This window comes from Podarcis bocagei (assembly GCF_964188305.1).
Source record: "Podarcis bocagei genome assembly, chromosome: 5".
Taxonomy (NCBI): Eukaryota; Metazoa; Chordata; class Lepidosauria; order Squamata; family Lacertidae; genus Podarcis; species Podarcis bocagei.
In genome coordinates this window covers 60103344-60120108 of record NC_138129.1, presented here as the reverse complement: position 1 = coordinate 60120108, position 16765 = coordinate 60103344, and the positions used below count along the sequence as shown (strand labels likewise).

At 47.2% G+C, this 16765-nt stretch overlaps 1 protein-coding gene across 1 annotated transcript in view; it reads left to right on the top strand.

Annotated features, from left to right (window-relative positions):
• MROH7 (maestro heat like repeat family member 7) overlaps positions 1–16196 on the top strand; it is a 29204-nt gene extending 13008 nt beyond the window's left edge. Inside the window, exons 12-22 of the mRNA XM_081195526.1 lie at positions 5008–5140; positions 6130–6293; positions 7497–7634; positions 8117–8231; positions 9197–9337; positions 10367–10531; positions 11817–12035; positions 12786–12908; positions 13707–13809; positions 14442–14504; positions 15768–16196. Coding sequence (XP_081051652.1) covers positions 5008–5140; positions 6130–6293; positions 7497–7634; positions 8117–8231; positions 9197–9337; positions 10367–10531; positions 11817–12035; positions 12786–12908; positions 13707–13809; positions 14442–14504; positions 15768–16012 — 1609 coding nt within the window. The 3' untranslated portion in view covers positions 16013–16196. The remainder of the gene's footprint in view (positions 1–5007; positions 5141–6129; positions 6294–7496; positions 7635–8116; positions 8232–9196; positions 9338–10366; positions 10532–11816; positions 12036–12785; positions 12909–13706; positions 13810–14441; positions 14505–15767) is intronic.
• Positions 16197–16765: the final 569 nt, after the last annotated feature.

The window sequence follows — 16765 nt, the reverse complement described above, 5'->3', positions numbered from 1 at the left end:
ATACCTGTCCAACAACGTAGTCCTTTAAATGAGTTGGGCGCTTGGAAACTCTGCCAGACCGCCGGGGACTGGTAGCCAAGTCCGGAGGGCCACACAGTTCTCGCTGAGGCTGTGGTGCGACCCTAGGTGGCGTTGGAACCAACTCCCCTGGATCCGCTGCTGTGGGTGGAGCTTCCGCAAGTGGAGTGGTCTGAGTCTGTTCTGAGACGGCTTGGTTCGGCTCCACGCTGGCAGTTTGCGAGGGAGGTGTAGGTGGGGCCTCGCCATCTGTACGTGTCTCTTCTGGAGCCGCAAGCGCAGTTGGGGGCACCTCGGTAGTGTCTAAGTCGCCAAACCTGCGCCTAAGCTGGTCTATGTGCCGTCGCCACAAACGTCCGTCTTCGAGTGCCACCTGGTACGAGCGAGGTCCAGTGACTCCCACTACTGTGGCTGGCACCCAAGGAATGTCCCCCACATAGTTCCGGGCAAAGACCTGGTTTCCTGGGACAAATGACCGTGGTGCGTTGGCACAGCCTGGGGGTTCAGCCACGGCAAAGTCTGGGTGTAGCCGGTCGAGCGGTGACCTGAGGCGGCGGCCCATAAGCAGTTCAGCAGGACTCCTCCCTGTGGCCGCATGAGGAGTGATGTGTTGCACGAACAAGTATTCGGCGACCCGCTCATGCCAGTCTCCCCGGTCCAGGCGCGCCAGTGCCTCTTTTGTCGAGCGCACCATTCTTTCCGCTTGCCCGTTGCTGGATGGATGAAAAGGTGCCGTTAGGGCATGGCGGATGCCCAGTCCCAAAAGATACCGCTCAAACGTGCCTGACGTGAACTGCGGTCCGTTGTCAGAGACAAGGACATCAGGACACCCATGCGTTGCAAACAGGCCTCGCAGCACCCGGATGACAGCTTCGGTAGTGGTGGAGGGCATCAGGGCGACCTCCAGCCATTTGGAATAGGCGTCCACCACTACCATAAAGGTCCGGCCGTGAAAGGGGCCAGCCAGATTGATGTGCACCCTCGACCAGGGTGTCTTTGGCGTCTCCCAGGTGTGTCCCTTAGCTGCCGGTGGTGCAGGCCTCGACTCTTGGCACGCCTGACAGGCGGATACCCAGGCAGTGATGGCATCGTCCATATTAGGCCACCAGACGTAACACCGAGCCAACGCCTTCATTTTGACAATTCCCGGGTGGCCAACGTGCAGAGCCTCCAGGACGCGCTGACGGAGTCCCTGGGGAATCACGACGCGGTCTCCCCACAGCAGACAGCCGCGATGAGCTGAGAGTTCATGTTGTCTGGTTGCGAAGGGCTGGAACTCCGATGCAAAAGGCCCTTGTGGCCACCCCCTCCACACCCAGTTGAGCACCCGGCTGATGGTGCGATCCTGGGCAGACGCGGAGGCCACAGTGGCAGCCGATACAGGCGCTGCCGGAAGATCCTCAATCAGAAGGAGCGATGAAGCTGGAGCCGGGTCTTCCACAAATGCTGGAAGAGGGCAACGGCTGAGGGCGTCGGCATGGCCCATCGATTTCCCCGGGCGATGGATGAGCCGGTAGTGGTAGGCAGCCAGGAAAACAGTCCATCGCAGCATGCGTGGTGAGAGGACCGGTGGAGTTGGACGATCACCGGCGAGGAGGCCCAGGAGTGGCTTGTGGTCAGTGATGAGGTCAAGTCCTGCCATAGAGGTATTCATGGAACCTCTTCACTCCAGCCACAAGTGCCAATGCCTCCTTGTCGAGCTGGCTGTAATTCCGTTCCGTCGGAGATAGTGTCCTGGAAAAGTAGGCGAGCGGTGCTTCTCTTCCATCTGGGAAACGGTGACTAAGGACAGCACCGATGCCAAAAGGTGAGGCGTCGCAGGCAAGGACCAGCGGCCTGGATTCACTGTACTGTACCAGCACACTGTCTGAAGAAAGGAGAGCCTTGACCGCGTTGAAGGCCGCCGTCTCTCGATGACCCCAGGCCCAAGGCGTCTTAGTGCTAAGGAGTCGGTGAAGAGGCTCAGCCACAGTGGCTTTGTGGGGCAGGAACATGTTATAAAAGTTCAGCAGCCCCAGGAATGCCTGCAACTCCGTTTTGTCCTTTGGGGTGGGGGCCTGCTGGATAGCGCGGATCTTGGATGTGGTTGGATGAAGGCCGGAGGCATCGATAAGATAGCCCAGGAACTCTACCTGTGGAACGGCAATCAGGCACTTCTCCCTCTTTACCTTGAGCCCGGCCTCCTGGAACCTGGTCAGCACAGCACGGAGGCGCTCGAACAGCTGCTGGTGTGATTCTGCAGACACCAAGACGTCATCAAAATATGGTACCACGCCCGGAAGCCCTTGCAGGAGACGCTCCATAAGGCTTTGGAAGATGCCAGGAGCCACACTCACCCCGAACTGCAACCGGCGGCAACGGAATGCCCCCCGGTGGGTGACGATCGTCTGGGCTTCAGCAGTGGCATCATCGACTGGCAGTTGTTGATAGGCTTGGGCAAGGTCCAGCTTAGCGAAGACCTTACCCTCACCCAGGGAATGCAGCAGGTGTTGGACAACAGGAACCGGATAAGCGTGCTGCTGAAGTGCCTTGTTGATTGTGCACTTGTAGTCAGCGCAGATTCTCACCGACCCATCTGGCTTGACAGGCGTGACGATGGGGGTTTCCCACTTTGCGTGGTCAATGGGCTCCAAAACTCCTTGGGCGATCAGTTTGTCCAGTTGTTCGTCCACCTTAGCCTTGAGAGCAAAGGGAACCCGGCGTGGCTTGAGCTTGATGGGGGCGACTTGTGGATCAAGGCTAAAGGAGATGGGCGTACCAGTATATTGTCCCAAGGTGCCGTCAAAAACCTCGGCAAAGTCTTTGACCAGACCCTCAGTCTCTGCGTTAGAGATGCAGTTGATGCCGGTGACTTCCAGGCCGAGGGCATCAAACCAGTCTAGCCCTAGGAGGCTTGGCCGCTGACCTTCGACCACCACCAACCGGAGCAGGCCCGAAAAATCCTTGAAGGCGATCCGGAACCGGCCAACGCCTACCACGGGAATGTCGTTTCCCTGGTAGTCTCTCAGGTGTACGCGGTGAGAGTCGAGTTGCCTTTTGGATACTCTGGGTACCAGTCTTTTGATGGGGCTCCATGACACGACGGACAGGGCAGACCCGGTGTCGATCTCCATGTCACATGGAGCTCCTTCAATGAGCACCGTGACGTTCAGCTTGCGTCGCGTATACGAGTCGGTTTGGCCAATCGTGGTTCCAGACGGGCAGCGGCAGTTGGTGAGAGCGAAACAACTTTCCTTGGCAGACTGGAGTGAAGACTTGAACTTGCGAGTCGATGAAGGGGGGGTGTCAGACGGAGCCGATCGGCAGACCTTAGCGATGTGGCCCCTTCTGGAACACCTCCTACAGATGGCATCTCTGAATCGACACTTGGCACGGGAATGGTCGCCTCCGCAGCCAGCACATTCCGGTTGGCCCTTGGACTTCTGTTGGAGCTTCCTGCGCTCCCGCTTTGTCTGGTGCACGTCATCGTCTTCACTGGAGGATGCCTCATCACTGCTGGCCTCTTCATGATGTACCGGAACTGGCCCCCTAGCAAGACGCGGGCTGCTGGACTTGCGGATCTCCTGGGCGGAGCGTTCAGCAGCTTCTGAGGCCACAGCCTCCTCAATGGCTTTCTGTAGCGTGAGGTCTGGCTTGGCTAGGAGACGCCGTTACAGATGGATGTCCCGGACCCCGCAGACGATTCGATCCATCAGGGCATCGTCTAAGTCTCGGAACTCACAGTGCATTGCAGCCTGTCGCAGGGCGGTGGCGTAGTTGTTGATTGACTCCCCCTCTGCCTGGTTCCGGTGGTAGAACGCATGGCGGGCAGCAAATTTGGACAGCTTTAGTGCGTAGTGGTTGCGGAGCTTCTCTTGGATCGTGTCCCATGGTGTTGCCTGGACTGCTTCAGGCGCAACCAATGCTCGGGCCGTCTCAAACACCTCAGGCCCACAGAGGCTGAGGAATAGGCCCCGCTTCCGATCCACTGGTACTGCTGTCAGCTCGTTGGCTTGGAGGTAGCAGTCGAACCGAGCGAGGTAGGAGTCCCATGACTCAGAGGCTGGCGCAAACGGCGGTAGAGGCACAAATGAAGCCATGATTCCGATGCCGGCGTGAAGGGCGATGGATGGAACACAGTGCTCTAGCCAGAACAGTCAGCTCTGAATTGGTTCTGCCCAGTGATTTCACTCAGTGATTTCGCTCAGTGATTTCACTCAGTGATTTCGCTCTGTGATTCAGCTCAGTTCAGAGGCTGGCCGCATCTGGCTGTGCTCTGATGTCCATCCATCCCACCTTCGTCGCCAGTGTTAAATAGAGGGTTGACATAGCAGCCGGCACAGCGATTTCTTCAAGTAGCTCTTTATTAAGATAAGCTGGAATAGAACTGACTGCGAACAGCTCAGCCGGCCTGTATTTATAGGCAGCCGGCTGTCAACATTGTAACCACAACAGCTCAGAGTTCCCGCCTAAACTAACTGCCGCGGACCTGAGTGAAAACTATCTACAGACCTGAGTGAAAACTATATACAGTATCCCCCTGTTGGCCCAGGGTGAAACTACACTACATAACACCTCGCATGCCATATCTCTGTGAATGTTTCCCTTTGAGGACCAATCAATAATTTCTATTGGTCCGAATAACAGTATTACACCTCAGTTACTTAAGCATAACGTATCATTCCTGGTGGATTGGTTTCCATGGTATACTTTTGATCCCACCACTGCAGCCACTGTTGCTCTCTGGGGACTCTTCAAAGTCTTCATTTATGCATGGGATGGGGGAGCTGTGGTCCTCCAGATGTTGCTGGACTGCAGCTCCCAGCATCCCTGTCCATTAGCTACGCTGGATGGGGCAGATGGGAGCTGAAGTCCCATCAACATCTGGAGGACTACAGCTTCCCCATCTCTGATTTATGCACTCAGAACAGTTTGGGGGGCAACTGACATGGTTCATGGTTGTGGGTGTACAACCCGAAATGTTTCTGTTTCCCTCCCCTGAACTTGCAGGTATGCTTCTGAGATGTGGCACGTGTTGACCAAAACGTGTTCGAATGATGACCTAACTCTCCTTGTGAATGTACTGCTGAAAAAGCTGCAGCTGAGCCCAAAGGTCACGGGAAACTATATCACACCTCTGGCTGTAAGGAATTGTACCAACTTGTCTGGATGGTTTTTGCAAATGAGCTCCCTAGAAAAAAGGAAGGAGGGGCATAGCTCAGTGGCAGATCATCTGCCTTGCCTGCAAAAGGTTCCAAATTCAATCCTCAGCATCTTCAGGTTGGGTTGGGAGAGAACCCTGTCTGAAGGCCTGGAGAGCTGCTGCCAGTCAGTGTATGCTATACTGAGCTAGATGGACCAACGGTCCACTCAGCAGAAGGCAGCTTCTTCTGTTCCTAAAGCAAGTTCCAGCACTTCTTCCGAAACTCCTTCTGCACAGGACCTGCTTTGAATGTGACAAAATCCCTTGTAGGAAGTAGCATGCAGCCTATACATGTCACATCACATAATGATTGCATGCACAGGTATTTTCTAGCATGTACATTCACTGCTGCTTCCTAGCAAATGTAAACTCATGTAACTGCCGGCCATGTGACCTGCTAGCAGTCACATTAAACAAATGTGCCGTGCGGGGTCCACCAGGGAGCATTCTCCATGCAGGGAGATTGTAAAGGAACTGAGTGATGTTACTGCAAAAGTGTTGAAATCCCTAATACATAATCTGCAATGATACATTGGCATTCAGTACTGCATGAATCAGTGCTACCTTTCGAAACCTGCAGTCCTGAGCTTGCTTGCCTGTTCACTCCACTGAATCCAGTGACTGCTACTTGTGAATAAATAGGCTTACGGTTGCGTTTCTTTCAGGCGGTGCCCATTCTTGCCAAAATCACATCCTTGTTAACTAGGCTTTCAAATCAATTGCAGTTATTATACCTAATAATATATACCTAATTATACAGAGGTTGCACAGACCGTTGACCTAACTCGGGAAGAGGTGTTTACATTTAAAATTAGTCCAGGAAGGATAAGTGGTTCAGGAGTAACAACTCCCAGAAACATAAATGAGCTCTGCAGAGAAAAGATCTTACCACAGTGTCTCTCTCCCTCTCCCTTCTCCCTCTTCCTCAGGCTGCCAGCGCTTTCTCGAAGCTGTTATCTATGCCCAAAAGTTCAGAAGTGGCCTTCTACATCTACCCCCGGCTGCTGATGGCACTGCTTGTTCAGGTGCACTATAGCATCAGGCACAGCGTAATAAAGAACTCAGATTCTCAGGAGGAATTTGAGCCTGTGGGGTAAATATGAGAGAAATTGTTATGGTAGGGGCCAAACGCACTCCCGAGAACATGTGAACGTGCTCCTTTGTAACGGCATGCTTCCATGCGCTAGGTTCTCTTGAGTAAATCTCACCCATACAGAGCAGATCGTCGGTGGGCATAATCTAGCCCTGGCATCAGCATCCTCAGGCAGCTGCAACAACCCACCCCCACAAAAGGGGCCCACCACTTTTGCCTTGCCCTGAGTCCCAGCCCTTCCCTTTGAAAAAAGCAGGTGGTTTTGGAGGCCGCCATTTTAATTTCTGGCAATGCCCTTGATGGGGCACTGGTGGGTGGACACAGCATCACACACATCAGAGGAGCCAGCATTCTCCAATGATTGCAATGATAAAAGTGGCAGTTCCCAAACATGGCTCTTTTGCAGGAAGTGGGCAGAGGAAAGGTTGCCAGGCAAGCAGAGATGCTGAAGAGAGGGTAATGGGCTGGTTTAAAAGGCCTGCAGGCCACCAAGTCTCCTGGATTAGATGTGGAGGGAGTGGTGTCCTTTCAAAATGTATGTCCTGCAGAAACAGATCAGGAGTACGACTAGGCAGCCATTCCTGGATAGGGATAACCTGACCACTGTAGTCCATGCATTAGTAACCTCAAGGCTTGATTACTGCAGTGTATGCTGTATATGGGGCTGCTCCTGAGTCTGATTCAGAAGCTTCAGCAAGTGCTGAGCAACAGTGTTTAAATTGTGTATACAGTCATACCTTGGTTCTCGAACAGAATGTTCGACTTCTGAACACTTTCAAAAACCAAGGCACGGCTTCTGATTGATTGCAGGAGCTTCCTGCACTCAGGCGGAAGCCACAGAAGCCACGTCGGACATTTGGCTTCCAAAAAACGTTCGCAAACCGGAACACTCACTTCCAGGTTTGCAGCGTTCGGGAGCCAAAACGTTCGAGTCACAAGGCGTTCGAGAACCAAGGTACAACTGTATAGAATTTCTCCAAAGTGCTCTAGTGCTTCATCGATAATCCTACACTGGCCCTGTAAAGCAGACTAATATTATCCCCATATTGCAGATGGAGGGTTGAGTCTAGGCCTAAGGCCACCTAGTTAGTGGGTTTGTGGCAGAGGTAACATTTAAACTGGGGACTTCCCAACTAGGAGGTCGCCCCTGTGCTACACCTGCTTCTTGGTGTGTCTCATATTTTATTTTATTTTTAAATTCAGCTATATTGTAGCAGCACTGAAGATTCTTCTCCTAGCTGTGAGGTGCTATTGTGAGTTTACTCTTATTGAGAAGGAGCGGGGCTGGGAGCTCCTCATCAGCTGTAAAGATCACCATCGGGGAGTAGGCCTTATTGCAAGGTGCGCAGTGGTAAACATTTGGTTAAAGGTAAAGGTAAAGAGACCCCTGACCATTAGGTCCAGTCGTGACCGACTCTGGGGTTGCGGCGCTCATCTCGCTTTATTGGCTGAGGGAGCCGGCGTACAGCTTCCGGGTCATGTGGCCAGCATGACTAAGCCGCTTCTGGGGAACCAGAGCAGTGCACGGAAATACCGTTTACCTTCCCACCGGAGTGGTACCTATTTATCTACTTGCACTTTGACGTGCTTTCGAACTGCTATGTTGGCAGGAGCTGGGACTGAGCAACGGGAGCTCACCCCGTCGCGGGGATTCGAACCACCGACCTTCTGATCAGCAAGTCCTAGGCTCTGTGGTTTAAGCCACAGCGCCACGCACGTCCCTAACATTTGGTTAGAGCACCCCAAACATTTACCAAAATTCCCAAGTGTAGAGTTAACCACTGGCCATAACGGTGTGCATCTGCATTGTCTTTCCTAACCAGAATCATGCTTCAGACCTCCAATTATGACCTTTTGAGGATCTTGTACCTCCTAGTTCCCTTCCTGGAGCGAGGTGATGAAGAGCACCAGATCACAGGATTGGCTTTCTTCAGCGAAGTAAGGAAGATGCAACTTCTGCACTGTGGAACCATAGAGGCCTTTCTGGGAATGCAGAGTGGCTTGTTGGCCTTGATTCCAAGGATGGTTGTACAAACATAGTTATAATGCCCACCTGTGACTCGGTGGTTATGTTCTCAGATAGTTGTTACTGGTGGTGTAAGTGGACTTGGATCAAACAGAATATATTTGTAGCAGTGCATCTGAAGAGCCGCTTCATCCTGTTGCATTTTGGGTAGGATGCTGGCAGAATAAATTAGATAAATAATATTTGGTCTATTAAAGCAATACGGTTTTACTTATTCAAAGCAGAAAGCTGATACCAAGAACAAACTTAGTTGGTCTCTAAGGTGCTACTGGACAATTTTTTTATTTATATATATATTTCTACTGCGTCAGACCAACACGGCTACCTACCTGAAAGCAGAAGCTGTTCAACTGTGGCAAAATAAGTAACAACAGAACTAGTAATATTTGAGAAAGTGCAGGATCTCTAATGCTAGGTTGGTCCTTATTTTGCCTACACATTTGGCATCAGGTCATGTCAAATATGACATCAGATGTGCAGCAAGTAGGCATGGCTCAGGGGAAATGGCCTCATGGGACAAACTGGGACCTGTGCTGGCCAAATTTGGTCCACATGCTGGAGATTCTCTACCCCTGCTGTGGTTGAATGCAGCACAAAGAATAAACAATATAAATCCCCCGGAAGGCAGAAGAATGGATGGGTGCAACTGCTGCAGGCCATTTCTGCTTAACATGGACGAAGAAACAGATTGCGCGTCCATTGGAAGGGCCACTGTGTACTTTGAAATTTTGGGTAGGATTGATAACCAAGTGCCAGAAACAAGTTAGTACATTTTTGGCATCTGAACAGGATTTTGGGGGTGTATCTCTCTGGAGGAAACTGAAGCAGGCAGTTGCTTGTGAACCAAATTCTCATGGACCTCTTCTTTGTCTTTTAGCTTCTTTGTATGTCAGAGGCCAGAAGACTTCCCAAACAATATTCTTTGTATCGTCTGAAGCGAGGACTGGCTAATGAAAACCCAGTCATCCGGGCATTGTGTATCAAAGGACTGGTTAACATTGCATACTGGATAGGAAAGGTAAACAACAGGGCCCGTCATATGATTTCACTGGATTTAGTTGATAAATTCAGAAATATCTGCTGAGGATTTAATTGCATTCAGCTCAATTTGCACAAAATTTGTGGAACAGTTAGACAACATGAACTATTTACTGTACTGATCATTCATTCTGATTTGTTTGTGGGGAGGTTCTATGTTGTTGTGTCAATCAATCATTAGCCCATACTTTCCAGCGTGTTTTCCAATAATTTTCTTTATTACAAAAAGTCTGATTTTGGGTGAAGTGTGTTTGTTGTGCAAGAGCACAAAATCAACTTTAATTGAGCAACCTAAATTTTCCAGTATGTTGAATTGAATCCCATCCAAAAAATAGCAGTAATCTCCAAAGCCTATGAGTTATGGCCACAAATTCTCCAGTACGTGGCATAAGCAAATTGTGCCCTAAACATCTATAGGCACATGGATTGCTCTCCAGCATTTTGCATGTTTAGCATGAAGATTTTTTAACGTGTTCTCAGTTGAATGCACTTATAAAATTTTCCCAAAATTGGAAATATTGATACGCCAGTGTGGCTTACTTCTGAGCAGGCATGTATAAGATTTTATTTTTAATAGACTTTATCACTTGGAGAAGGTGAGTGCCGTACATTATATTACAAAGAAATCTTAATTCTCCATTGCTATTTCACTTTCTTTGCCTTAAAATTATGTTTCTTGTCCACTGCTTCATGCTTAAACATAACATCCAGATAGCTTGTTATCCATAGGTCTGGCACAATGAAACTTCAGTTTTCGAACGTAATCCATTCCAGAAGACCATTTGACTTCCGAAACATTCAAAAACTGAAAGCAGAAGCCTCAATTCAATAAGGAAACTCAAAACGGAAGCTGCGTCGGATGTTCGGGTTCTGAAAAACGTTTAAAAAACCGGAGCATTTACCGTACTTCTGTGTTTTCTGCATTTGGGAGCCAAAATGTTCAAAAACGGAGCCGTTCGAGAACCGAGGTTTGGCTGTTTATTAACTTAAATTATGCCTTTCTGTGCAGGAGGAAGTAAAGATTGTATTGCCTGCCATGACAAAAGGTCTTTCTGGGATGGATGGGCAGCTGTTTGTAGAGGCAGTTGCTGAAATTGAGAAGATTCTTAATGGCCCAGAAGGAGCAGACTGTATTTGCGATATCAGCCTTTCTCTTCAGGAACTATTCAGTGATGTAAGAAAGCAGTGTCACACTAGCAGGGTTTTGTTACAAACCAACAGGCAGGCCTACCCTCTCACAAAAGTGCTTTTCTCTTGAGGTCACGTTGACAATGAGAACCAATATGGTGCAGTGCCTGGAGTGTGGGACTTAAAGACTCTCAGGTTCAGATCCCTAGTCTGGCAGTGCCATTAAAGAAACTCAGTGTCCTTGTGGCTGTAGCTCTTTTTCTTGGCCTAACCAACCTCACAAGGTTGCTGTAAGAATAAAATAGCAGGGGAGAATCATAGGTGTGACACTGAGCTTAGGGGAGCAAAATAAAAATTTGACAGCTGATAACCCTGCCCAGAGATAGATGCTGCATAGCTTCAGTAAGGTAAAAAAATGGAGATAAGCCAATAGCTGTTAATAAGGTAGACAACTTGTCATCCTTTAACAATACCCCAAAATCAGAATCCCCCTATGGGGGGCAAAATGCAGCAGCTACTATTCACTCGTATGAACCGTTCCATATAGCCCTATACAGCTTGGGACAAGGATATCTGAAAAATAATCTCATCCCTTACATACCAAACCAATCACTGCACTCAGCAGGAGAGGACATACTGCAGATTCCATCTTATCAGAAGGCTCATTCCACATGAAGGGGAACCTGGCTTTCACTGTGCTGGTATCTAACCTTTTGAACTCCCATTACATTTCAGACAGGTGGAATCTTTATGGCCTTTTCAGCATCTGTTGGAGACTTTCCTCTTTCAACAAGCCTTCTAAGTGGAGATTTTTTATCCCAGTAGTATTACATTACATACATATGCAGTATGTGTAATTGTTTTTAACTGTTTTTAAGATATAATGCTTTTGGATTACTTTTATGTGATTGTTTTAGATACCTTTGTTGTTGTTGCTGGCATCCGTCTGTCTCGAGAGACAATGGAGTGCGCCTCTGGGGGTGAAGTCAAACCGCTGCATTAGCAGCACCGAAGTGATCTCCCCAGGATGCAAGGCTGGGCAGGGTGTATGGAGGTTCTGGGCTGCCCAGACGACAAAGACCCCACCTCTCAGCCTCACTGATGTGGTCCAAAGGAAACCAGAGCAATATGTTTGGCACTAGCTTGGCATATGTTTTTGTTGTATTGTGAAATCGCTTTGAGGTGCTTCATAGGAAATGATTCATAAATGAAATAAAATTATCATTTAAAAAAATAATGGAGAAATGGGAGTACAAATTTTTAATCAGGCTCAGTTTGCATGTCACTCTCTACTGAAACAATCTCACTGCCTTCTTTTGTTTCTGAGACAGGAAAGAGCAAGTGTCCGCGCTTCCGCCATATGTCTTTTTGGGAAAATGGTGAAACGGGCTAAGAAAAATAACAAGCATTCAATGAGGCATCAGGTACTAGAAAACTTGGTTCCATTACTTCTGCATCTCGAAGAGGAGGACCCTGACATCCACAAGGCAAGCTTCTGCCAACATTTCTTTGTTTTCAGGGGAACCATCATGGTTCTCACCAACCAGATAATTTAAAAAGTTCTCTCTTCTAGCCTTTTCGGCCTCCCATCTGAGTGCTGGTCTTGCCAAAGGCAAGGTGGTTCTTTTAAAATGAGATTCAGAAGCAATACAAACTACACAAGTGAGTGAGAAGATTAAAAATTTTATTCTAAAACAGCAAGCAACATATACATACCAAGCAAGCACTTCAGTCTGCCTGGCTTGGAAGCTCTCATGAAGCAGCGAAGCGACTCACCCAGATAGCCTCAGTTTGCACGGCTCTGCGGCCAATCAGTCTGTGCACGAGCTTCAAAGAAACTCTGCCTGAACTGTCCAGTTTTATAGATAGCCCCCCTCCCAATGCCTCCCTTTCTCAAAACAATGTCCAACATCAAAGAAGGTACCCATCATTATCCTTCACAACTGATGAGGCAGCTGTGGGGGTCAGGCTTCACCTCCTCCCAATGTTCTCAGAACATCTAAGACTGTTCTCACACCATCAAAAAACTTAACAAGAGCAAGGGAGGGGGAAGAAACAGGCAGGAAGGGCTCTGTGTCAGATCACTAACTCCTCAATACATTTTGTCTTCCGGATGCATTTCCCAGACAGTGTTTTCATGCTTCCTTGAGTGTAAATATACTAAACCTCAACATTCACATTTTCTGTCCCTTGATGAGCAAATACCAGAAGGTGTGTCCCTTCTAAAGAATATTCAGTAGTTGGCCATTTTGTTTTCTGAATGGTGTAAAAAAACAATATATCATCTCCATATCTTGCAGGAATGTAGTTACGCCTTAAATGAATCCTTTCAGTTCCTGGGATGGAAACTACCAAAGCAGGTTGTCAGCAGGAAAGCTTGGCCTGAGCATGAAGAAGTTCTGGATGAAACCTGCCAGTACCTTGTATGTTGTCTACAAGTTTCTGACTATTGCTTTACATTAAACAGCATCCGTTCTCCAGGATGTCAGAGTCTTCCCCAGCCCTATCTGCAGATGCCAGGGGTTGTCCCCAGGGTGTTTTGCATGGAAGATGCGTGCTCTACCACTGAATACAAACCCTTCCCAGTGCTTCACTAAAAGTTATTTGCTGGTACAAAGGAGTCGAGACAAGGACAGCAAGAGAGGCAAGAACACAAGCCTGATTGTGGCAAGGGCAATGACCTTGAAGGAATTAAAACAAAAAAACCAACAGCCACAATTTTTTGCATTCATTTGTTTTTTTATAAATGTCTAGATTAGATTAAGGGCAAAGTGGGGTGATAATATTTTTGAAAGATTATGAGCTGAGTGACATCCCTAATTGTGACATTTTTGAATTCTGGGGTGGAATTCAACACTGCCATGTAGCTCGCATAATGGCTTTCGATCCAAATGTTGCTTCTGTGTAAGAGGTGATTTTTCAAAGATGCTCTCCTCCTCTTCTGTTAGTGCAGCCAGTTGCAGGAACAAAAGCCATGCTGTGAGTTGCGCAGCAGCACTGAGATCCCTCCTCCTGCTCATCGCTATGAAAGGCTATGCACAGCTTTCTTCATTTGATTCTTCACAGCAAGCTGATATTTGTCCATCTACAGTCTTTTTAAAAAATCAGATATGATGATGATAATGGTTGCATGTTTATTTATGTAGCTCTTTCCTAACTCTCACACCAACTCTTTATTTTTATTTTTAATGACGACAATTCTTCATTTCTTGAGTTTCCAGGTGCAGAAGCAAGAGGCAAATCTCCAGAGATTCTTGTACCAGGACCTTTACTACACTCAGAGTGAACTTCTTCCGATAAAAAGGGCTTCCATCGTGTTCCTTGGTAAATGAAAAACACAAGTTCAACTGTTTGCATTAGCTCTTGCCAGGACCTTTTGATCTTTGTTTTACTGTGGAGAGGATTCATTAAAATCATGCAAATTCCCTAAAACAAGTTTAGGGAATTTATTTAAACCCAAGGGCCAAATTCACTTATAAGCAGCTTTCTAATAGTGGGTTCATCGAACAAGGGATAGGACTCTTAACCTTTGTACAGTAGGCTACATTCCTGCAACATCAAACCCAGAGATTTCTATACAAACACACACACTCTTTTATCCAGACAAGCAAGAGGCATTGTCACAGTTCAAACGCACAGCCTCATTCATCTCAGGAGCAAGGTTTGCCACTGCTATGCTGAAAGGATGCCGATAAAGCTGCTTTGTGGACATCTGTTTGGATGAAAGCTTCTACTCAGCAAATGCTAGCTTCAGAACACACATCCAGCCCTCCCTTCCCCTGATAACCAGTACAGAGTTGCATCCTTGTCCTTGAGAATATAACAATTTTAAACCCACTTTCTTAAGACATTTCATTGAAACAAAGGGCTTGTTTTCAAGGAGAATTAGTTACACGCGTTGCTACCAGGCATTGACCCAAGTAAATGACAACTAAATCCTTGTGTGTTGCCTTTAGGTTTTCTAGTACAACATATGGACAGCAAGGCAGGAACTACAGACTTGGAAATGATCATTCATGGTAGGTTAAATAGAGAAATTGTAAGATTATTGCTGTCATGTCTTTAGGTACTAAATGAAGAGAGCTGAACACAAAGGAGAGACAATGAGATGCAGAGACTGTTACACTTTTATAGAGTGTATATTTTCCTCTTTCTTCCTTCATTTTTATTAAAATGCCAAAATCGTGAAAGATAATATAGACACACAAAAAGACAGAATATAAGCAAAGTTCAAAGACTTATTGGTTGATAATTTATGAATTAACTCACATCAATTATTCTTGCTATTAAAATACTGAAAGCACCTTAAAACATTATGAGGCCACCCTGAGGCAGCAATGTATTTTTTCTTTAATATTCAACAAGTGGTGCTTAAAGTAGAGCACATCCTTTCATATGGGATACATAAAATCACACAATATAATCAGAAAAATCAACTTTGCTTTTTTCTCCCAGTTGCATTCAGAATTGCACAAGCTGCTAGATACTTAGGGAGGGGAAGAAATCAAAGTGCGCTTAGGGTAATATATAAACACCTTTAAGTATTTTTCAAATCTCTATTATACATATGTAAATTTACCGTCTTGTTTTTTGTAGGGTATCAGTTTTAGAAAAAGAGGCTGTAAAAGGGTGATTCTATGATATGGTTTCACAAAATGATTTGGACACAATTATGCTGCAATTCAGGAAATTAAGTCTGCCGAAAACTCTGCAGTATTATGGGACTGTCATATTTCCTTCCTAAAATGTAAACTCTGATCTCCACAGTTGCAGAGAAATAACGGCTAATGTTTCGGTAGCTAATAGTTGTAGGTAAGGCTCTTTCCCTTCAGGACTTGTGCCTTTTCTCTCTACATCCAATCTCTCTATTATATCGGTCCCTAATAATAACTTCCATAATAATAATGTGCAACTCAGGACTCAGGCATATTACTAAAGAAACAGTGATTTGAATGCGCTACAAACACACAACACCATATGGTGCCAGAGAGCAAGAAATTTTAAAATGTGATTTTCCATAGTTTCCCCCCCCCCTTTTGTTATAATGAGCTAATTTCTGACTTACTTATAGCGGGGGGGGGGGTTTCTCTGTTTTGATCCACCCTAAAATGAAATAAGCAAATTCACTAAATATGTGCAAATCATAAAATTTGTGGAGTTATTTTTAAAGATGTCCACAACAACCACAAGGACACTAAATAGCTGAAGGCTTAATGTGAAAGGTTTAGCATTTATTTGGATCAGAGCCCCCTTATGTGTTAATGTTTCCCTTTCATTTTCAGCTCTTGAAGGCTTGATGCATGACCCAGATGCTTCTGTGTGCATAGCTGCAGCACATGCCCATGAGCGCGTTTCTTCTGTTCTCTCCAATCAGAAGGAGAGGCTTGAAAGCAACTGCAAGACGGAGGCCGGTGACACTGCTGCTGAAAATGCTCTAAGGAGTTCCAGAGCCCTGAATAGTATCCGCCACACCCCTTCCAGACTTCTTGCTGTTATAAACCTCTGGAGATCGGCCAATGGAAATTAATATTGGACTGGAAGAGGAGAAAGGATCTTGGGGCATAGCTCTTCCTAACAGCAACAACAACAAAAAGGCTGTGAATATCACTCTTCCTATACTGAACCTCAGCAAGAACATTATAAAGGACCATAAAAGGAATTGATAATTTACCAGCTACCTGGATAATAAAGAACATCAATTCCCTACAGAATCCAGCCTCCTGGACTTTTGCTTGCTATAGTTACATCATTACAGGCTTTTCTATGAAGATCAAGGCATGCATGCCCTAGTCACTTATTAGCTTGTATACAACACTCCTGCAAGCCCCTTTTAAATACCAATGTTGTTGTTTAGTCGTCTTAGGTAAAGGGACCCCTGACCATTAGGCCTAGTGGTGGACGACTCTGGGGTTGTGGCGCTCATCTCGCTTTACTGGTCGAGGGAGCCGGCGTACAGCTTCTGGGTCATGTTGCCAGCATGACTAAGCCGCTTCTGGCGAACCAGAGCAGCGCAGGGAAACGCCGTTTACCTTCCCGCCGGAGCGGTACCTATTTATCTACTTGCACTTTGACGTGCTTTCGAACTGCTAGGTTAGCAGAAGCAGGGACCGAGCAACGGGAGCTCACCCGTCGTGGGGATTCAAACTGCCGACCTTCTGATCGGCAAGTGCTAGGCTCTGTGGTTTAACCCACAGCGCCACCCGCATCCCACAGCGCCACCCGCTTATATGTAAATCCGGCACTGGTTTTTCCTCAGCTCGGCTTTTCCCGCCTACAACCC